The 25,191-nt window shown below is 34.5% G+C and overlaps 1 protein-coding gene across 1 annotated transcript in view; it reads left to right on the plus strand.

Moving 5' to 3' along the window:
• LOC149772852 (guanylate-binding protein 1-like) overlaps positions 1 to 24,610 on the plus strand; it is a 53,157-nt gene extending 28,547 nt beyond the window's left edge. The window contains exons 9-11 of the mRNA XM_089947210.1: positions 9,464 to 9,535; positions 19,992 to 20,222; positions 23,271 to 24,610. Of these exons, the coding sequence (XP_089803336.1) occupies positions 9,464 to 9,535; positions 19,992 to 20,222; positions 23,271 to 23,540 (573 nt within the window). The 3' untranslated portion in view covers positions 23,541 to 24,610. The remainder of the gene's footprint in view (positions 1 to 9,463; positions 9,536 to 19,991; positions 20,223 to 23,270) is intronic.
• The last annotated feature ends 581 nt before the right edge of the window (positions 24,611 to 25,191 follow it).

Here is a 25,191-nt window from a genome sequence, read left to right on the forward strand (position 1 = left end):
AATTAACCTTATTGCTAGTTGTCGCACGAAATGTAGGAGCAGTGGTTAATATTCTTATGAAATGTGCCTATTTGGACACTTGGAATTCCATCATACCAAGAATATGTAAACTGAAGATATGTAACTTCAACCATAACCGTTTTTATCTGGTAAAAAATGGTTGTAGTCATTGATGGTAATGGCTTGAGAAGCTGAGCTTGTTCACGGTGTTATTTAGGTTGATGAAAATGTTTCGTAGTAGTCTTGCATTAAATCTCTAAGATCAACATCAACGTGCGTTCATTATAATTATATGCTGTCTGTAAATTTACTACTACACATTACTTTTAATTAGATAAATAAAGGCAAAACTTCTACCAATTTTGTGCCACTTAATTCATAGGGCAATTCGTTAAATAATGTATGACAACGTTCACATACTAATTCTAATATTGTATTAAAAAGAAACAGTATCACCAAGTCTAATTATTGTTTATTGTGTTCTTATCACATGTTTTCCCGTCTTTCATCTAGAGAACTTAAAGGAATCTGAGAGGTTTCGTTTGTGTCCTCCCTGTTAATCATTATGTCTGGAGTGTATAATTATTATATGCTTCCATTCGCTAAATATCACACGTAAAACACGCACAAAAGTAACATTTACGTTACGAGAAATTATATCTAGAACACTTTGCAATGGTTTATACCTTGACTCAGAGATAATCAGTTCAAAAATAAGTCTTACTTACTTTAAAATGTACATTATTAGTATATTATTATGTTTTGAAGAACCCACGATAAATTACTCTGACACAAAAGTTGTAGAAGATGAGTACTATTAGCAAGTGATTTCAACATCGGAATTATATTTGGCTTAAACGTTTATGTTTAATCAGTGTCTCTCTTGAGCACTGCGGAAACCGAAAAGTACACAATTCGCTAAGAACTCGTTAAGTGGTAGATGCCAAAAATCAAGGTATGGATGAATCGATTAGCAATCAGTCGAATATTCTTTAGTATTGAGAATACTTATTTGTAAAAAGCAAAAATACCTGATTAATGTATAAAGGAAAAATAGGTGTTAGAAGGACCTAACAGATTGTGAGTCAGATCTTGAAAAGGGGTTTGAATAAGGTTTCATATAGATATAATGTGTGTGTAATTACTTCTATTAAAATATATGTCTACAACACATGCATAATCTGGTTGATTTGGTCTGGTGCAAAAGTGATGTTAGATTGAACGTTTGACGAGTCAAAATCTCGCTACATTTTCATTTAGGTGAATCGAATTTGAATGAAAGCGGACTATAATAATTTAGTCAGTATGTGCATTCGTATATACCAATCAATGATAAATAACACTATTCAAATCTAACATTGCAATATTCATTATACTGTGCACATGAGTTGCACGCGAAAAACTCTAAAAAGAAACGGGCAAATCAGTATGCAAATGATCTCCATTTACAGACTAACAACAGTAGAAAACGAGACAATCTTGTAAAGAATGACTCAGAGGAAAGGTCGAATAAATACTGACATTATCTGGTAGATTTTCTTTCTATTGTGTACTGTAAATTCTGTTTTCAAAGCACACTTAATATAAATATATATAAATTTGTAGTGTACATACTTTGCTGCTTCCAAAACTATGATATAGGCACTAATACCACACAAAATTCAACAGACGGCTTTAAGACAGAGAATGTACATATAGTGAGTTAATGAAGTATTTCAACGGACATAAGAAAATAGGTTCGTCATTGCTCTTCCAGTGAAGCGCGGTTGCAAAGTATATAGTACGAAAACGTCATGAATGTATTGCAATGTCTTCTTCACTTACATCTGCAACGTCATTACTATTATAACATTTACATTATGAGGCAGATAAATTGAGAAATTTATAGTGAAGTTTACTTTATTATTTAGAATCAATCCATGCGATAAAGTAATTATTTTTGATTTAGCATCATTTTGCAATAGTTTTAAGAGACTATATCAAATAAGGGGATATTTGTAGAAAGTGCAGACATTATCCTGTTGCGAACAAAGCGAACAAATAATACGTCTTTAGACTAAAATATATCTCTTTGTTTAAGAAATGTTAAGATCATTGTTTATCAAATCTGCAAATCATCCGTACTTTCGACACAAATTATATTGCACTCCATTTGTTTGTTTGTACATTTGAGACCTTAAAACTGCAGAAACATTAAATGCATGAACACACCATACATGGACGTGTAGCTGTATTAGCTTCAATGGCAGCTTCTAGTTATTTCTCGCTATTATCTTTCTTGTGTGGGTGGCGGAGAGACTCATTCTAGTATCTTACGGTATTAATCTGCATTTCTGTATTACCGGGACATTTGTGAAACTAAATGAAAACGCTAAACAGATAAGCGCTGTAAATCCATGCACCTATTTATATTTAGATCAGCAGAGTAGGTGAGTGATTGAATGCGATCGACGTTGTCTTTCCTAATTTATGCACAAACTGCACTCAACGGAAATTAATAATCATGCATCTAACGAATTTGCAGGCATGATAGCTGTCAGATTGATTTTGAGCTTCTAACTTCATATTCATGATCAACATACCTTGAGAACATGTGGAAGAACCCCAAAATATCTCGTCGCCAAAGAGCAGCTAATAATTTGCAATTCACCTTGTTCCATTGACATATGAAATGCGATTGTTTCTCGCCTTATTACCTGTTGTTCTTTATAACATGACTATTCTATCAACATGCGATACCGATCCTACCAGAAGCCCTTAAATTATTTCTAATGAGTAATGTAGCTAGACGTAACCTAATTAAAGAGATAACCATACTGGCAATGCAGCAAGTACTTTCATATATTTGATTAAATAGTCCATATTTGAAGAAAAATAGTACATATAACATAGCAAAAAAAAGTTAAAGAAATGCTATTATTTTTTAACATACGATAGGTAAGTATCTGTATAGGACGTTTACATTTAATTTATAGACAATACATAGACTATTTTGATAACTGGTAACCTTTGAAAAATAGATATCATACACTGTTCATAGAATCTGTGTAATATGTCCCTTTAGCTAAACAAACTTTCACAATTTCTGGTACTGATGCAGAGTCAAGTTTATTTGAAAATATGAATAGAGTTAGGATGAAAAATTCTAGGTTGAATGGACATACGTCCGAACTCTCTGCATCGAGTACTCTCATTCATGCACTGTTTGTTTTGGAGGCAATGTTATTCTTATCTTTATTCTCCAATCTCCAGCTCCTACGAACAATGCTATGTTATATAAAATTTTCTTAAATGGACAAAACTCCAAACGATTCAAGTTAATGCTTAGTACAATAAATATGAATATTTCCTTTATAAATATATACCATTGTAAAGATATCGAACTATCTGCATCTTGCAAGCAGGCATACTAGACATATAATACTTGGGCTGACACAATATATGAAGAAATCTTATTTAACTTTACCCAAAAAAATTATGATGCTAAAGAGAATGAGCCGGTTTGTTTGCGAATGCCAAATTTACAATTTCGAATTACTATTAAATTACCCTTCATTCAGACGTTGTTCGTTTCATTCCTCCCGTCGTAACCTGGCTGGTCGTAGAAGCGTCACTGATGAAGTTGCATCAATCTCGCTCCATTATGACCTGCTCTTCACTGCTCTTTGAGACTTTGTCAAGTCCATACTTGTCCACTCTTTCATAATATCTCCCCATCTCTTCTCTTTCCTCACACTGTGCCTGGTGGGACTGTGTGACTTTCTTTGATAGACCATTTGACCGTGAGATGTTAACACATCATCTTAGTTCGTTTTTCGTTATGGAGTGAACAGACCTTCATAAGACCGAATTGCTCCTCGGATCCTATGCGCACCTCCTCATTAGAGACGTGGTATAAGTATCATACTTTCAGAATCCTTCCATAACATCTCATCTCTAAGGCAAGGATCTTTCTTCCCAGTTCTGCAGTCAGAGTCCATATCTCATATGCATGCAGGAATATGGACATGACGAGGAACACCATACCCTTTGATCTTGAAACCCAGCGTGATGTTGCTGTCCTTCCAAACAGGCTTCATCCTAGTCAGTTGTTGTGTCCGCAATCCTGCAAAGAACCTACGGTTTTGAACCTTCATTAATTTTAAGGTAAGACTTCCATATCCATTAACCAGACTATTCATAAGCGAAGGTGAAACACCGGTGACTGAAAACATCATATAATTAGATATTGCTGTTTGTATGTATAAAGTTCAATGGAAACGGTGTGCAATAACTGCAAAGGTGTATTCCTGGAAGAACATGGCTTGTGCAGCAGAATATGCCATTACGAAGACTGTCAATCATATTTGTTCGCGTATCGTCGTTGTACAGTTGCTAGAGTATGTCCTAAATACTATATCGGATTCAAAGTACATAAGCAGTTTTACCTGCCAAAAGGTTATGTTCGCAGGTATTATAGCACTCGGCGACAAAAGATATACTGAACATATAATTGTACAAGCACCTGCCGCTGCTGTGGAAAGAGACAAGGAATAAATGAAATAATAACTAGGATTGAAGCGATTGCAGTTTCTGATCTAGGTGGATTAAAGCAACTTAATGGCAGATTTTTCAATTATATATCAATTTCCCTTATATCTAAACATGCCGATTGTAACTCAGCTATGACATGTCAAGCAGCAGCTTGGAGTACCAATTCCAAGTCGCATGCTAAAAACCGACATATTGGCGTTATCTGTCATCGATACTGAGCGTGTTCCTGAACAAAACCGTCATCGCCGTATTATACATATTCCTGCGGAAAAAGAATTGCACGTACCAGAATTTACGTTTCAGAAATGCAGTGGTGAATTAGAAAATTACGTGGCACTTATCCCACATACATACAAACCAGGTAAAGACGCTTGACAACTATTGTCAGATATAATTCATGAAATGATAATGGTGTTAGAGCGCGCAGGTACGTCAGCAGCTAAAGTGCATGTTGTTCTTCATGAGCATTTAATTATGCCGCTTAATTGTGACAATTATGGATTTAAAATCATAACATTGTGGATTCACAGAGATGCTCGTACAATCCTGAACCGCCAGAACACAATAACTATCACTGCTAAAATCAATAAAGAAATTGCAAAGACTTTCTGGACGTTGAAAACAAGCAAGAATGCATTTTCAGCATGGATTCTTGATAGATGTGCGCCAAATGAAGTACACATTTCTCCATACCATCCATATTACGGATCATGGAATATGCCAACAACAAGGTTTGTTTCACCACGGTCAGTGATAAATGTAAAACACAGCGATGATTGATGTTATGAACGCGGGATTTTATCAGCGCTTAATCCAGCTAGTTATAATCAAAACTAGCCTCGAAAACATCATCAATACTTGGGTGAACTCAAGTTTAGGATATACAGTATTTACGCTGCAGGTTACTAAGCCACATTACACAAATCTGAAATATTTAACCCAGGTATTGTTGTTAATGTTTTTAATGTGAATAAAAGCTTTTATCCACTACCAGTATCCACACATATAGAAAGCGAGAGAATCTAAATTGGTCTATTATCGGAGAGTTGCTGGGTCATTGGATAAATGATTTTGTCTCGCTACTTAACCGAAACGATAAGCACACATGTAAAACATTTCCTTGCAAGTACGTAAGACCCAACAACTGTTTGACCACCACGACTTTTCCTAAGGTGGAATTAGTGAAAAAGATAGTATACGATTATGCAAGAACCTGGTAAAACATTTCTGAGTTTACAGAGGCGCAACGAAAATGAAAGTACCGTATATTATATATGCGGAATTTGAATGTTGACACGGTCCAGTGAATGACCAGGACCAGATAAGTGCATAAAAGCTGCTGAACAAATCCCATGAGTATTTTGCTACACTGTTGTCCGGTGTGTGGGGCAAACTGAGCTACCAATGTTGTATCGTGTTAAGCATTCAATTAATGTTGTTCTTAAATCGCTCAAAATTACTGTGAAATCGATTGGACGATATATCTATGAACAAGGATGACATTAAAGAGTTTTATATGGCGATTCTTTGCCAATCTGTGATGGTAATTTCCATGGAATTGAAAGTGTAAGCGAAGCTTCTCGAGTTCGTAGTCATTGTTACATGAGCTGCGCGCATGAGGAAGCTGCACACAGCATACAATTTACAAATACTAATTAAACCAAGTCAATGAAAAATGTGTGTAATGTTTCATAATCTGCGTGAATATGATGACCACCGCCTAATGCAAACAGTCGCAACGGCATCAAAGGAGCCAAGAAGTATAATTCCAAACAAGACGAAAATATACATGACATTTAAACAAGGACACATACAGCTCATCGATTCGTAACAGTTTGTGATTTCGTCGTTGGAGAAGTTAGTTAGCAATCTAGAAGAGGCAATCTTTAAAATCAGCAGTCAGAATTTTATCATTACCACTGACTAATGAACTAAACAAGGCGTATATCCCTACCAATACATAATAGATTGGGACATGTTTGTTAAAATTCGTTTGCCTTCTATCAAGTCATTTGACTCATCATTGAATCCTGAAGATATGTTTGTCGGCAACTACATTCACGCGTAGAAAGGCTGGTCACCATTTGATTAGAAAAAATATTTAGGAATATTACCATCTGTATTTGCATGCTGATATGTTATTACTCACTAATGTGCATGAGGCATTTTGTGACACTGATATGCGAGTGTGTAAGCTTGATCCATGACTAATTTATGTCCTTTGGAATGATTAGGAATGCACCGCTATCACAAGCCAAAATCAAATTGCAAATAATGATTAATATCGATAGATATTTTTTTAGTAATATTTATGACCAATGAGGTCGTGTTTCCCGTTCGTGCCATCACACTGCGATCTGAGACTCATGTGGAGTGCGAACACAAATATATCTCATTAAAATTTCTTATGCAAATTGATAGCGAATAATATTTCTGCAAGAGTGGCATTAAATCGTTCTATAATGGTTTCGTCATAACGTATGTTAAGATGTGCAACATGAAATTGGACATGATGTTTTGTTAACGGCACCGAATCAGATCTGAGCAATCATTACCTGGATATACTTGTAATAACCGTGGCCATGTTAATGTTGCGCATGCATAAATACATTTAAGTACATCAGCAACATTTGCAGATTCTTTTGATGTCAGCGTCTCCGCTCGTTTGTATCTGCTAGTTACCCGGACAATGGTTAATGAGTAGTTGGAATTACTATTGGGGCTATATCGTTAATAACTGTTGGTTGTGTCAACATCTCATTTTTTATATGATTGCTTTCAGGAATACGCATTTTATTCAGAACTCCTATCGGCAGCACAAATTAGTCTCAATACGATTACTAAACTGTATTGCGTGGTTATTGTGCATAAAACAATTAGCAAGGCCATGTTCCAAATTGTGTTATCGGAAGAAAACAAATATAATCTAGAACTCATACAACAAATAAGGAACCGTCTGCTAGCTGATTTATGGACAAAAATGTACAGTAAAACAAAAACAATATATGAATACCAAAATCAATGAACAATCGTGTCTACCATTGTAGTGTCATAATAGGTATTCTAGATGACTGTTTCCTCTTTGCCATTTGTTTCCGTCTCAAATATTCCCATCATGCAAATCCCTTGCCCTATCAAAGCATCTTGTCAGACTGTGTGTTCGATAACCTGCAATATGTGCATGATAACGTTATTGAAAGACAAATGACTAGACGTCATGATAATGTGTGCATAAAGACACGATTAGGTTTTTAGTGTGACTTTTCCTAAGATATTAACCCACTTATTTACAATCGGATACCCTCTTTAGGTGTTTGACGATTCATACGATTCTTTGAACTATCGCCGACCTTTCTCGTTCAGAAAATGTTCGTGTAAACCACCAGTTTGTACCGTTGTAGACAGTTGTATAGACGATAGCTTCTGTGTTTTATTCGTGTTGTTAATGCTGTAGAAAAATAATGAAACTGCAGCAACATAAAGCTAAAATTATTGATTGATAAATGGATAAAAATTAAAGAAACGTCCGCCTTTTGTTCTTATTTATGACCAGATACATTTATGGAAACAACTGAAGATAAGAAAAGCTTGAAACGTAATAATATTGGTGCATAGTGTCTATATGTAAAACAAATAAAGCACTCACGTTGATAAAACTTGTCTGGAAAATTAAATTCCTGAGTATTGCTTGCTCACACACTATCATCACAGTATTTATTCACTGCATATATTATAGTTTTCTTGATGTTCCCTTGCAATACAGTATTGCAAGAGCTGAAAATGTATGTAATCTTTAAATTCACTCAATAACACAACAACGAAACTTGTCAGATTGAACAATAACGCTGTCCTAGTGCCATGCAGTACGAAAAAATATATCACTCGTATACGGGCAATATTTTGTTTATTTATAACATGTGCCAATATTATAGAAATTTCTTGTATTTTTTCAGGCTGTTTAGGACGCGGCATCTTCATGATCTCTTTTTTTATTGCCTCAGTTAAATACAATAAGATTATTATATTTGAGGTAAAAAACTATTAATATTATCCGCAACAGATGAGGACTCAAACGGGACCTTTCAGATTACAAAAATAGTGTTATTCTTATCCAAAGCGTTGTATCAATGGTACAGGAATGCATTCCGTTGATATCTCTGTGCATCATTAGTTGGCTTCATGACATTGTATAAACGCTATAGAAAAGCACAAGAACGTTAGTGTGAAATTGATGTATATGGACATCAATCATATATTTTGGCATTCATCTATATCTACTTAACAATAACATATAATTCCTCATTTTGATGTTGTAACATTTTAACCATCCTTTATTTATGTTAATCCAAATATTCAAAAATATACAATGGAATAGTCTGTGTGATCTGTAGAGATTTGATAAGCAATCATAACTTGAGAACTTTGAAGAAATAACCCTTTTCGAAAAGCAAACAAACTTTTTCATTTACGATTAAAGATCGTAAGTATTTTACAAATACAGACAGAATTCCTTTGGAAATTCGATTGTAGTGATACAAGTAACATTTTTTTTAATAAATGCAATAACTCTGCTATAATTCTATTTAGACGGATATACTTTTTAAACTATTGCAATGAAAACCACACGCCTTATATTTCTTTTATTTGTTAAATCTATTTCAATACCTTGTTTAATACACAATTTAAAGATTTTGCTATAATATATATATATATATATATATATATATATATATATATATATATATATATATATATATATATATATATATATATATATATATATATATATATATATATATATATATATGTGTGTGTGTGTGTGTGTGTGTGTGTGTGTGTGTGTGTGTGTGTCTTGTTATTTAGTACAAACTTGATCAATTATGTGTAAGATTTTTAAGCATAATCTGAATTCTGTTGTTGAATGTTGCAGAAGGAGATCAAACAAAAGTTTGAAGAGATTTCCCTTAAGAAGCGTATGGACGGAGGAGGAGCTGAAAGCAGGGTACGTTTATTATTAAAAAAAGGTGAATATAGTTTTATCTATTACTTGCAAATATTATGCATCTTTAAAGACTATTCTAATAACACTGATTGGTGATGCAATTTGGTCAAAGTAGTCACATTTTATACAATAGTGTGTTTTCCATTCCACATCTAGAATAGACTTTCTCCCTAAATAATTTGAAATTTAACTTGTTCTTTGGATAACAGATTGTCTTACATTTTCTGTTTGATGTAATGACTGAATTAAACTAAACATGAGCACCAGACGATTGTGCTAGACTTATACATGTAGTAGGACTATGTTTGACGATATGGGTATTCTTTAACTCCACAATTGTATTACTGTCAAGCTAAACAAGACATAAAAGGTGTCTTTGGTCTACTAATGAAATAGTATCTATAGAAAAGCTATTGGAAAACATACCCCGTCACGGTGTGCCCATGGTCTAGGGAGGGTGGAGAGAACAGCTCTCATTGTTCGAAATTGCAATTAAGCTGTTTCAACCCCTATCTGATGAATTGTCACCTTGAGGATGGATATATGTTTTCCCATTAAAAACTACTGTTTTTTATGAGAGATGTAGGTTGGGCGGATATAGAAACAGTGGAGTTATCTGATATGAATATGTCAGTATATATAGTTGGCTTGGCAGTAGTCACTTACTCAAACGTTATCTTTAACTCTAATATCAAACGCGAGAAATAAGTAGAATGCTATTTTTTACAAAATAAAGAGATACACAGCGTGAGAAATGGCAAATATTTTATCCAACTGCATAGCAATGAAAAATACTAATGTAAATATAATCATTAGTAGGCGAGAGTATATTAAAAGCAGGTGCTACATACCTTCGTACATTTTGTGCTTCTTGTTACGTTCAGCTTCATTGACGTTAGTTTTGGCGTTTTGTGTATTGGTCTGTAGATGCTATATTTTGTTTAATGCAAATATTTGTATTGGTTTCGCTTAAGCCCTGCTAATTTCGATACTTCTTAAAAAGGAAGCATATTTCAAATTTTGCCTATGACAGTACATTCAGAACTTATAAATGTAATTAGCCTACATGTTTACGCAGTCTCAATTCGGTAGCCTTGTTACCTTCCGAACTTATAAGTCGGTGCTTAGAGGCTAGGCGATACTTGCCGTATACCCGGTTCGAATCTCCGTAGAATACGAATGAAAATTCAATTACTAGTATTATAATGATATTCGTATTATATTTATTAAACATTTGTTAATATTATCAAGCATTCTATTGCAGATTCCAGGGAGAGCAATTTTTATGTTTGGTGTATAGTTTTAGCACGTTATAGATACCACGCTTTCGGTCTGAGGAATTCAGAATAAGTCTCTGAAATGATTGAAATCTGGAGCTTTAAAAACTTGTGCACTATTGAGTATGCCCTTTTACATATCAATAGCATCCTGACGTTTTCCAACCAATGAAACAAGCTTTTCGTACTTGACAAACATGTCAGGGGCTCGGACATTATGGGAAAATAAAAGCAATCCTCCTATAATATTTAGCCACACCCATAAATCTCATCAGTTGTAATTTAAGTCAATTATTTTATTTTTTAACATTATGAGGACCATACTACCTTTTATTACCTAAAGATTCTTGAACTAATTGGACAGACCTAACAAGTTAATAAAAAGGTGTAAGAAACTTTACCAAAGCTTTTACTATGGTCTTAGTTATAAAACAAATCATTCACTCAGAAAGCACAATGACTGGTTTAATAGAAATTGAGAAAACATCAGGCAGCTGTTGGATGAAAAGCATCGCCTCTACATAGCATACCTAAATGATCCAAAGTCAACTTCAAAGAAAGATGCCTTCAAGAATATTCGTGGGACTGTACAACAAAATCTCCGGCTTAGTAACAAAGCTGATGAGATCCAAAGCCACTCTGTCAAGCATGATATAAAGAGAGGTTTTATGATGCGATGAATGAAGTCGATGGCCCATCGTGATCAGTGTCTTCCCAACCTCAGTGCGGTTGGGAACACACTGACGAAAGACAATGAGAAGATCATCGAAAGGTCGGCTGAGCACTTCAAACGTGTCCTGAACCACCCAACATCCATTAATGATGAAGCCATTGATCGGATGCCCCAAGTGCCAGTCAATGAATCACTGGATGACCCACCAACCATGTTAGAGATCCAGAAAGCAATACGTCTGTTCTCTAGTGGCAAAACTCCTACAAGAAAGGCGCTGCAGCTCTGACTGAAAACCTCCATCAGTTGTTTCATCTCATGTGACAAAAAGAATTCAAGGATGCTACTATTATACACCTGTATAAGCGCAAAGGAAATCTTCAGGCTTGTGACGACTACCGAGGTATCTCTTTGCACTCCATCGCAGACGAGATACTTGCCAGCATTCTCCTCAACAGTCTCACATCACACCTTGACCATGAACATCTACCAGAAAGCCAGTGTAGATTCCGAAAGGAGCGTGGAACTATCGACGTGGTGTTCGGTTTTGCAGTTGCAAGAGAAAAGCCAAGAACTGAATACTGACCTTTTCTCTTCCTATGTCGACATGACCAAGGCCATCAACACCTTTAGCAGAGAAGGCCTATGGAAGATCATGGCCAAGTAAGGATGCCCAAGGAAATGTATTACCATGGTGCAGCTATGGAAGCTAGAGTCCAGACCGAAGGTGAGACATCAGATCCCTTTCCTGTATTAAACGGAGTGAAGCAGGTCTGTGTATTGGCGCCAACACTTTTCAGTCTCATATTCTCAGCCACCCTCACTGATGCCTTCAGAGATGGTTACGTGGAAATCAGCATCAGATACCAAATTGATGGCAAACTGTTCAACCTCAGGAGGTTCCATGCAAAAACTAAGGTAGAGACATACATCATCAGAGACTTTCTATTTGCATATGACTACGCCTTCAACGCTGGCTTTGAAGCTGATAAGCAACGCAGCGTCTACAAGGTCTCTGATGCTTAGATAATTTCGACCTTACGATCAACACAAAGAAGACTGAAGTAATGTATCAGCCTATCCCAGGAAAACCGTATGCTAAGCCAAAAATCACAGTCAGCGGTTACGAACTGAGCACTGTGAACAGGTTTACCTATTTTGGCAGTACTCTGTTGCAGAATGTGGTAAGAAATGACAAATTTAATGTCAGGATTGCAAAGGCTAGTGCGGCATTCGGAAGACTTCACGCCTAGGCTTGGACCAGAAGAGGTATTAGACTTTAGAAAAAAGTTGAAGGTGTACAGAGCGATAGTACTCACTGTGCTAGTTAGTATACGCCTGCGAAACCTGGATAGTGTATCAGCGACATGCAAAGAAGATGAACCACTTCCATATCTGCCTCAGAAGGCTCAAATCATCAAGTGGCATGACAGGATCCCGGATACTGAGGTACTTGCCCAAGCAAGTCTTCCCAGTACCAATACCATCATGATGCAATCACAGTTGCGATTGGCAGGCCATGTAGCTCGCATCCGGCTTAAAAAAAAATCCTCTTTTATGACGAGCTTGAACAAGGAAAACGCAACAAAGGAGGCCAGAGAAAACGACATATGACACACTGAAGACGCCATTAAAGAACGTTGGCATTAGCTAGGACGCGTGGGATCAGCCTGCCTAGGACAGGGTCGTATGGCAATCTTCCATCACTGAAGGTACTCAAGTTTGCGAGGCCAATAAGACAGCCGATGAAGAACAACAGAGGCAGGCCAGGAAATCCCAAACCTGTAACCCCACGATCGGCGTTGCTACTATCCCATGTCCACAATGCCACAGAACATTCAGGACGCACATCGGCCTCATCGGCCACCTAGGCACCCGCAGACCATTTGTTCCCGATAAAACACTGGATGACTAAAGTGGTCCTCATTGACTTGATGGACGAACTACAGTTTCAAATTATTTAAAGGAATACCCTCTGGAAAGCTTGGTAAATGACAGGCATACTCTACCATCATTCTACTAGATGGAGGAATACGATACGGAGGAACCTTACGTATGTTATGGTTAGGATATCCGTCCATTTCACAAGTGTAACACGATATATTGAATTTAAAAGCATCATTTTCAATTTACTACCAAAAGGAATGATTTAAGATCCTCTGAGACGCTGTATTTACTCCTAAATGACCAGACAACGGAGTTTCATGGGCTACGCTAAGACTATTCTGTCGATATAACTTAGCACCAATACTTTGATTGCTTACTAACTACTCATCACCTGGCTTGTGCATCAGGATTCCTCAATTTCCTCATAAGTACAGCGTTTCCCACCAACTAACAAGTTAGTAATTGTTTGTCTTCAGTTTTGCTAACAGCTCTCTGAAGCCAACAGAGATCTCGTTATCTGGTTCCTGTAAGAAAGCAAAAGATTATTTTGTATCATCCTAGTTAGATTGTATTTGCGAAAAGAGTATCACAACGCCCAATACCTCTTAATTTATCCGTGCTAGAAACAGATTCGACTCGTTTAAAAGACTGACCCATAAATGTGTCAGCCAAAGCAAAATCTTCCTGATAAACACCATGTTATAGGATGTTCTTCGCCATAGCTATAGTAACCGCACAAGCTGGATATAAATCAGGAATTTTAATTTCAATAGGACCAACTAATTGATCCATACAATGCTTGTAAGTTACAGCTGGATTAACTACAACCTTATCTCCAGCTAGGTCATTTCTTAGTAACAGATGAACACCCCGAAGGGACAAAAATGTCTTATATGATCATGTGTCCTTTAGACGAATTCCGGTGACAAATTAACACAAAAGATAGGAGCATTGACAAATGCGCACTCATCTCACTGAATAAAAAGACTTTTGTGAAAAAAGTCTTCTCAGTAAGAAGGCAAATTTCTTGACGATAAAAGACTGAGAGTCTAGTATGTCTTTTAATATCTTAACAAGAATAGGCTGTGCATAATCATGCAAATGTGATACAGAACGTTTGGACATGAATGGTTCATACTTTTACATAATCAAGTCAGACTAGGGTTTACTACACCCAACAAATATATTGCTTTATTACATTACCGTGACCTTGACATTTTAGAAAGATGATCATTTTAGGATAATTCTATCTTTAATCCGTTGCCAAAATCTCAAATAGTTGCAATTAGAAATGAGATGACATTTTTTACAATAGATGTGCATTGGAAGAGATAATGCCTTTTGTTCAGTCTTATCAAAAATATGTAACTCTCACCTTCTTCTAAAATGGGTACCAACGTCATACGTTTAACAGCATAAAAATCTTAACTTGCGTATTTAAAGAAAGAGTGCGCTCCATGTGCCAGTATTAATTCCTTTAATTTAAATTTCATTTGCATTTTTCTCTCCTTTTGCATTTGCATTTCACTCTCGTTCTTATCTTTTTGTATTTGCATATGCTTTTCTCTCTCTCTTCTCTTTGCGCATTTGTACTTTCATTTGCATTATTCATTCATCGTTTGCTTTTTCGTTGATTTGTCATCCTTTTCGTTCAGCATTTGCATTACGTCCTGTTGAAGCTGAACCGTCCTTATCTGTCTTTTTAAATGCAATTTCCTAATTTTCCTCTTCAAATAAGATGGTGACAGCCTTATCAGACTAAAACACTTCATCAGATGTACCCTTGTTCACCAAACATATATCAAAATGTTCGTAATCTCTTATTTCGTTCAAGAAACATTCGTTTCAGAAAGTTCATAATGCTTGGCAAGTTCAAATAACTTTCAAAGGAATTTAACTGCTGGATATTGTAGGCAGCAAGGTCCACTATTTTAGATATCATACTGAAAGCTTGTCGGCTTCATTTTAAAGTTCCCAAATAATATAAACTGAAATACCAGCGACTAAGAAATATCACACCAAATTGATATTTAAATTTCAAAAGCAATAATAACTTCCCTAACATATTCTAAGAAATTAAAATCTCTGAAGTATTCAGATCTCTTAAATATTCAAATCTCTGAAATATTCTGAACCAGAAACGAGCCAACCAATTTCTCATAAACTACGGAACCAAACGGTTGAAAAACTAATGTTTTGTAAAATTGAAGATTATAATTATGTTTCATAAAATTACAAATTTAAATAATTACAAACAGTACAAATAATTTAAAGCATGGTGAATGAAATCCTCGATTCCTAAATATTCTATACATTCCAAAATAATCGAGTAGTACGAATAAGTTCCAAAAAGTATTCCGAGATATTGACTGTATTGTAGTGATGTAACAACACTTCATACACAAGAGATTCCGACAAATAATGTTTTGAAACAAAATAGAATTCATCACGAAGTTAATGCTTCTTTCATTTGATTTGCATATGAGGTCGTGGAAATTTCTTAAGAGTCTAGACAATAAATTTTTCATGTAAATAGCAATATAAGATTTTGACTACTTCTCATAGTACAAAAATGATAGTTCTGATTGACATAACTATAATTTCTCTGAAAGTAATAGGACCAGTTGCAATAAACTCGCATAATGTTTATTACAAAGTCTCCTGAAGTATTTTGCACTAAATTACAAAGTTACTTTACTTATCTAAAGTAAAATATACATTGAAATTAAGTCTTTTTGTTTTCTCTAATTCCCCTTCGTTGCATAGAATGCTTTATGAAAACATCAAGTATAAAACTGCTAATTTTATCATCTTCTAATCTTGAAAAAATATAATTTTTCTAAACATTAAATTTAGTTAAAAGAATTAGAAAAATGATTTATATTTGTCTAAATAACTCTCCTAACCATTTTACACTATTTCGTGGACTAAACATTTCGTGTAGCTTTTCTTTTGCAAAGAAAAAAGAAAGTAACGATGGCGAATAAAATGTATATATATAATTTTATATTGTTTCATTTATTTTAAAAGAATAGTTTTTGAATAAATGATTAATGGTATAAAATATTTAATTTAAAATTTAAATTTTGTTTAAAACATTTTTTTATGATAACTAAACGTTCATGAGAAAAATGTTCAAATTGCTTGCCGATATAAAACCAGGTACTATTAAAACGCCACATTAACAGTAAAAGACATCCATTCAAACATACGGTTGTGACTATATATATATATATATATATATATATATATATATATATATATATATATATATATATATATATATATATATATATATATATATATATATATTAATAATAATAATAAGGAGGACTTTGTATGGAGCCTAATCTTTAGAAGCTCTAAGCGCTTTACAACATTAGACAACACCTATAACATAAAAAACATATAGTGATATGATTACATAAAACAAACACCATGAAATTAGAAAATATAAAAAACATGCTAAAAATATTTAAGGTAGGAAACATCATTAGGTCTTTAAGTTTGTTCTTGCAGTCGCAATAAGTGAGCTTTAAGAGCACCCTTGAATGGGATTACTGTGTCTTTGTGTCTAGGTTCTGTAACCAATTCATTCCACGTTGCTTGGCCCTGGTATGCAAAAGAACGTTGTCCATATGACTTCGTTTTCATAGTGGGAATAATGTTCATACGATTGACAGAAGAGGAGCGTAAGTATCTTGCTGGTGTGTACACATAGGTGAGGTCGGATAGGTATGTTGGACTGGATACCGTCAGTGAAACATGGAACAGAGAACAAATTTTGTGTTTCATTCTGGATCGAATGGATAGCCCGTGTAGGGTACAGAGCAGCGGGAAGGTGTGCTCTGATCGTGGTACTCTAAATATGATCCGAGCAGCTGTGTTTTGAACTTTGTGAAGTTTCTGGAGTAGCTATTGAGATGAACCAGACATAATTGAGTTACAATAGTCCAGTCTTGAAAGTACTAATGAACAAATAAGTGTTTTATTGGCTTCAACTGAAAGATAATTGCGAATGTAGCTGATGCGTCTCAGCTCAAGATATGCAGCCTTGCATATGTTCATGACATGTTGGTGCAATGTGAGAGTACTGTCCAGAGTAACACCTAGGTTTCGTACTGATTGTGTGAATTTAATGTTTGTGTTGCTGATATGTATTGTTTGAGGTAATGGATGTGAATGAGAAAATCTTTGTGTTGTGATCAGAATGGCCTCAGTTTTATCATCATTCGCCTTCAGCCTGTTACATGTCATTCATGATTTCACACCAGAAATGCACCTCTCTACACCTTGGATGGTAACATCAACATCAGCTGGGTGTCTAGATTTGTATATTTGGGTGTCGTCAGCGTACAATTGGTGAGACACTGGATGATGATCTATGACACCTGAGAGTGACTGAGTTTATAGAATGAAGAGAACAGGTTCAAGAATAGACCCCTTTGGAACACGACAACATAGATTAACTGGGCTGGAGTGTATTCGATTTGCAGACATAATTTGTTCCCTGTTGACCAAGTAGGACTTGAGCCACAGTAAGGATGTGTCATGAATGCCAAATACATGCTGGCTGGAGACGGTGAAGAAATATATCATGGTCTCGTGTCCAATGCTTTAGACAAATCAAGGAGGGTGAGGACTGTAATCTTTCCGCTATCCAAAGCAGAGAGAATGTCATTAACTACATTTAAAAGAGTAGTTTCAGTGCTGTGGCAAGAGCGATATGCAGATTTTACGTTGCTAAAAAGACTCTTTGAATTAAGATGAGATACAACTGGGATAGAACAACCTTTGTTAAGATTTTTTATATGAATGGGAGATTAGAAACTAGGCGGCAGTTCTTTAAATCGGTATGGTCGAGTGTTGGTTACTTCAGCAGAGGCTTTACAATGGCAGTTTTGAAAAATGATGGGAATTCCCCGGATGAGAGAGAGGTATTAATAACATCAGTTAGTGAAGGCAATATTGGATCTACGCACTCAAGCAGCAGTGATGTTGGAAATGGATCAAGTGCACATGACTTTGATGTACTCTTCATCAGGATTGCACGTACTAAATCCATAGAGACAGGTTCAAATTCTGCTAATGGTTGCCGCTGAAATTCTCTATCCCAACTGTATGGTGACGACGAGTCAATTGAAATTGTGTTATCAAGCTTATCTCTAATAGTTAGTCCTTTTTCACGGAAGAAATTTGCAAACAGGTCCGGAAGGTCTACTGGAGGAAAGGTAGTTGGAAGTGGTGTACATTTGTTCCATATATGGAAGAGAAAGAAAGAAGACATGTCAGATATCCTGTATATATAGTTTTAGTATTATACCTGCATGATAAACTTCAGAAGCATACATTAAGTTGAGTACTGGTTAACTGTAATGTAATGTATTATGCGTGCAACCATGCATTTAAATACCTATTGACCTAGTATTGATTACAAGTTCTGAAACGAGATGTAATATATCGACATAATCGAATCTAATGAATATTTTCTCAACTTCAGTATTCAGTGAATTCACTATTGGACGTTGAAATATTTCCAAAATCGTTACGACTCTATGATCATAACCTAAGTAAAAGAAAGAAGCAACGCCAATAAGTTTTGTAAAATTTCAACAATAATCTGATTTTCAAAGAGGAACTTGCAGTCTTATGAATTAAAACTCAGATGATCATACACACGTTCTACACAAGTCCAAAAAGATCGAACGTACCAAAGAATTCAGATCCTCTAATGAACTGGTATGCCAACAATCTTGATGTATCACAACTGTATTGTACCGAACTCTTTTGAATATTCAGAGTAGTCTCAGAATAATATTTTAGTCCAACAAGCACTTCGTAATTCCAATTAATAATCAAAACAAATGATATCTAAACTCAAAATTAAATACACATGCAGACTGGTGCTATAACAAGAAAAAGGAATTAAGAATTAAATAATAAGCCAGCTCTACCGCTTATATTCAGGTATAAAGTTATAAAACCCAATTTATCTCCTACTCACTATCTGAAATTTTGCAAGCCACCCACCCCACCACAAACTTAATAGAACCCATCTTACTGACCCATCCAATGGGAAATAACTTGATTGTTTTAAGAATCCATCTAACCGACCTATTGAATGGGAAATAACACCAAGCTTGAAAACAGGGTTTATTATTAGAAACTTTATAACATCTCTCCATACGCATTGTACATGCATTCTTAATATGTTAAAATTGAATATATACCTACAAAATTGGCTATGTAATATCTTCTTTATCTGTAATCACTACAATTTGGAGTCAAGAACAAAAGTTACAAGATGTACATATATACATAACATAGTGAACATGGTTGTTACTTTCACTACCCACCCCCACCACCACCCCCATCATACGTTTTTAATACTGCTTAGGAAATTTCTTTTAATGGAAACATATTAATATCACTTTACTGATGGGAAAATGGCGCGTAGCTTTACTCACTATATCAACCCCTACTTCCTTCGTGAAATATAATATGATCAATACATATTTTGGAGACCTATTCGACGGAGATTAGTGATATGCAATACGTGGCAGTTAATGCCCCACTTACATTCCTATTTCGTTCTATTGGAATATATTTTGTTTGCATTTAGGAAGACAAAAAGATAGCCGAATTAAATGAGGCAGTCAGTCATCTGCATGAAGCGCAAAAGAAACTTACAGAAGAGAAAGAAAACGCTTTGAAAGAACTTGACAGAAAGATTCGTCAAAGAGAGGACGAAAACAAAAAAAACAAAGAGGAAAACGAGATTCTAAGGCAACAGTTGGAAAAGTTGAAGAGTGAGAAAGACAAGGAGGAAAATGATCTCAGAGCCATAAAAAAAGTATGTTCTCTCTCTCTCTGTATGTATGTATGTATGTATGTATGTATGTATGTATGTATGTATGTATGTATGTATGTATGTATACCCTTTAAAATCATATCCTCTTCTTCAAAAGGAAGATAACTCAAAGCAATGAACGATTACCAAGGTATGCTAACGAATTTTTCAAAGACCTATGGAAGAGAAAGAAAGACGACATGTCAGATATCCTATCTATCAAACTAAGCAACTGGATTCAGATATAATCAAAGGGAAAATGACAAGGAAGATATACAAAACGTAGGTGTTAATATCTACCTTACTACACACATTTATATCTATCTATCTCTCTATGTATCTACCTATCTCTCTATCTGTATGTATGTATGTCTGTATGTATGTGTGTGTGTGTGTGTGTACGTGTATGTATGTATGTATGTAGATAGATAGATAGATAGATAGATAGATAGATAGATATAGAAATATAGATTGATAGATATATAGATAGATAGCTAGATAGATAGATATAGAAAGATATAACTCGGTATAGTTATAGTTTCCAAAAGATGATATATGATTTTATTGTAGCATTAAGTTCAGCTTTAAGCTTTCGGTACTCTGTGTGACTGCATGTATTATATACTTAGATCAGAAATATTGAGATTTATAGGCGGAGTAAATGTCATAATTTTGTTTTTCATTTCCTTATTTTCACATGTGAAAACATAGCATTATATTTAACACTTGAAAGATATATACTTAATTTTTTTCATATAAAAATATAGAATTTCCCTTCATACCGTGCGACGCTTGATTGTGTGTTCCCTCGAAAGTTTTACCTGCAGCAACAGAAACTAGAATTTCGTGAGCTATGACAAATAAATAGAAAGTGTTTTACAATACAGACATGGAAATTAATCTTTGATACAGAAATTTGACTAGATGTCCACTTCCTCGACAACAATTACACACCGCTGTTACACAATACTGAATCTGACTAGAATTGTTATAAAATCAAGTCAAATAGCACAGGAAATAACTGCGATAGATTAGATCAACGTAATCATACCGCTTTCGTAAATCAAGAATATATATATATATGATCATGCTATTAAAGTTAGGTAAATTTACTTAACGGTGTGGGAGTTAGCGTTGTGTGCCGAAGAGTGAGTTTAATCTTCTAAACGTCAATTCAGGTGCACGTTTGGTACATAATAAAGAAATAATTCTTTTTCTAAGTTAACACCGATAATATTTCATTTTGTGGTACCAAAAAAGATATGCTTAAACTCTTAGCTTCGGCACTCGTTAGAATAACATGTTTGTGGTACCACACGATAAAATATATCTGGCATAAACGTAGGAAAAGAAAATATCCTGTCTGTATTTATAATAGCTTTTAGACAATTCATTGATGATTGATTACAAAAGCATTTAAATGATAAAAAATGTATATATTAAATAATCAATTGTATGTTTTCTCTAAATGCCTTCCTTACACGAATCCACCATTATTTTAAGTTAGGATATCAATCCTTGTTAACGTTATCTTTATATATGTATAAAACAGTTAATCATGACCTGCTATACTCGATTTTCTGCCACAAGAGATTTACAGATATTTTCAAAATATAAAATAAAATAGTAATGTCTAAATCTCGGTTATAACAAATCATTTAAAATGTGGTTGTCCTATCATATACATTTGGTCACAATAGTTTCTGTTTCTCGTGATGCGTTTTGTGAGAGCTTGCGAAATAGCTGTTATGCAGCAGCCTATTGCATATCAAGCTTTGAGCTCTTCAAATGGAAATGTTGCGTCTTATGGAATAATAATAATAATAATAATAATAATATATTATTTAATACAATAAGCCAGTTATTTGAAATGCAGAAGAAACAAATGCAAATATTTGCGTATCGGTCATACACTGGTGCCTGACAAAATTATTTACATGAATGCATTTTAAAGGTTAATTTTCCATATAGACCAAATTGTTCGTGAGTTATTCGCAGTATAAGGATCCACCTTTCTAAACGTGTGTGTTGAATGAAAACGGAATCTTTACGACCACATAAAAAATTTACATATGATAGACATAAAAATATGAGTCACATTGATTGTAAAAGTAGTCTTCCGAAATAATTTTATAAGATTGATTCTCTTTCCCCAAGAGCGTTCTTTTATAATAAAATGCCTACCTTCCGTCCACCGACCCATCTCATAATGTATTAATTTCCACTAATGCTAGTCCATTGACGGTAAAAAGGATTTCATGGACACTTATATTTGGTATTTGAAAGTATTTACAAATGTATATCATTACATTTTTCAATCAAAATATCTGTTGTACTCAGAAATTGTTGGCCTCATATATTTCATTTTCAATTCAGTGGAATGTTTATCGGTAACATTATGGATCAATTTGTATTTGCTTTTGTACAATAACGTGTTGTAAATAAGATGAACAGAGCAATGCTATGCACTTGTCTTTACAAATACAGTTTCAGATTTATGCCATAAGGATGTTTTCATATAATTTGTCTAATGGATGGTTGAAATTTGGAATGTGATATAAATACATGGTTGAACGTATCTTTCTTTATACCATCTGTCTACATTATGAATGATGTGCTCGGGATGATCTCATTTGTTTGATAACATATCCTGGAGATAAAAAGATAAGAACAGTTGGTTTGGAGAGAAAGAAGAAAAAATCTAAATGCTTATCACGTATTCATACAATCACATATTATATGTGGTATACATTACCAATACATATGTCGAAATAAAATACAAATCATACAGTCAGTAAAATGCGAGATTAACTTTCTGAGCAAAACCACCACAAGTACTACAACCACTACAAAACATATGCATCAGTTTTACTTCTTCAGCCTGACAAATAGTTACTTGTCTTTAATGACACTAAATAATGAAAAATCCTTCTCCTTTTATGCACGGTCAGAACGTTTATTTTACTAAGACGAAAAATGACCATATATACACATGTTACGTACATGCGCTGTTGAAACTAATTTAAACTCTTCGGTTTCACCACCTTTCAGGGAGGTTCATCATTCGCGAAGTATCTGCATACAACAGGAAGCATACTCACCGGAGCCTTGAAAGTAACTTTGAGAATTGCGGGAGTACTTGGATATGCAGCCGCTGGTGCTGCTGTTGGAGCTATGGAGGGTGGAAAGGTAACTGTAACAGTATCCAGTGCAGCCCCTGTGACAGTGTCATCCATTCCATTAGGAGTTGCAGTTGGAGGGGTCGTTGGATTTGGCGTGGGACTGTATGAAGGCATCAAATGGTTACATAATAACACTTAACCTATCAAGTGGTGATTGATTGTAAAGGAGACAAATCAACCGAACTCGGTCATAATTCAGCTAAATATTTTGATTTTCAAAAAATTTGGACCGGAATTTTGTGATCAAAACTTTTATTGTGGCAGTTGTACATTATTCTGATTATATGAATATCTAGAAACGAAAGCTAAATTAAAGAGAAGCTGAGGCTGAGTAGACTATTTGTACATCTTACTTGGGTTGTTTCATTTTAAGAAGAGTTAGAAAGGGACTTTAGTATATTCATTTGTAAATTCATATATGTTTTCTTTAAAAATTGTCCAATAATAAATAGATGCATATTTGTATATGGTTAAATCTTGTTATTATAGTGATATACATAGTGTCTTACATTTAATAAATGAAAAGGTGAATAATCTACAGAAACAAATCCAGTTTTAAAACTAGATCATTATTCTAACAAATATTTCGCTAAATGGAACCTGTAGATCAACTCGGTGTGTTATTATGTTGAACTATTTACTGATAAAATAGTTTTTTTTTTATAGTAGTTTAAACAGGGCTCGTTTCCAAGGTTACATCATAAATTGCAATTATATGTAAAGCATAATTGACACAATAGTTCAAACATAACAAAACATAAAAAGCACCCTTATCCAAGGTATCCAACTATTAAACTAATTTGAAGCTACCTATTAATAATTTGTAACGGTACCTAAAAAGGTTTACAGCATCACTAAACAGAACAGACAGAAAACGAAGCAGTCATAACAGTCATCAAGTATATTTATTTATCACCTTAGCTGTATTAGCTCGAAGAAAAGCACAGTCTTAGTTCTTGAACACAGATTTATTTGTTCCCTTGTCTTTTTTGTTATTTTCATTGCGATTGTTTCATCATTATTTTCAGTCAGATGTCTATCGTCTTATTATATAATAAGGAATAGTTTTGCACCAATATCATTGTCTATTTCATTATTGATTATATAGTATACATTGCTTAAGTGATAGAAAGGGACTTTAGTATATTCATTTGTAAGTTCATATATGTTTTCTTTTCAAATTGTACAGTAATAAATAGATGCATCTTTGTATATGGTTAAATCTTGTTATTAGATATGTATCTTACTTTTAGCATTAACAAATATATCTAATTTATTTGAAAAGATCGAATATTTGGTTCATAATTACAATCTTACGGAAGAAGTCTCTTCTTCAGTGATCATATATTCTAAATATAGTCCTCATTAAGTATTATGTGCAGAAAAGTAATGCAGGTAAGAGTGGCTTTAAACCCTGTTGACCTGCGGTCTTATATATTCGTGAACCTCTTACAACGGTTTGAATGGACAATTATCACTTGCTTGCATATAGCCATTAGCAATTATACAAATGTATCTTTATGTGTTACACAATTCATTAAGTAAGGAAGTATCCACATAGATTTTACACCAAACGGATAGCCTTCGCTGCTACAGTTTGTGCAGTGTGTAATCAATTTGCAAGCTTCACGACTTTGTGAATCCGCTAAAATATGATCTCAATGTCAACGTAAACTGCAGCAGATAATTGCATACTTACAATGTACATACATTTACATGAAACAGTTTTCTCTAAAGAGACCAATGTCCTTCAAAAATCGCAATATATTACAAATCAGAAATAATGTTCG

Source organism: Sinohyriopsis cumingii, unplaced genomic scaffold (genome assembly GCF_028554795.1).
Source record: "Sinohyriopsis cumingii isolate HCF-2022 unplaced genomic scaffold, ASM2855479v2 utg001101l, whole genome shotgun sequence".
NCBI lineage: Eukaryota > Metazoa > Mollusca > Bivalvia > Unionida > Unionidae > Sinohyriopsis > Sinohyriopsis cumingii.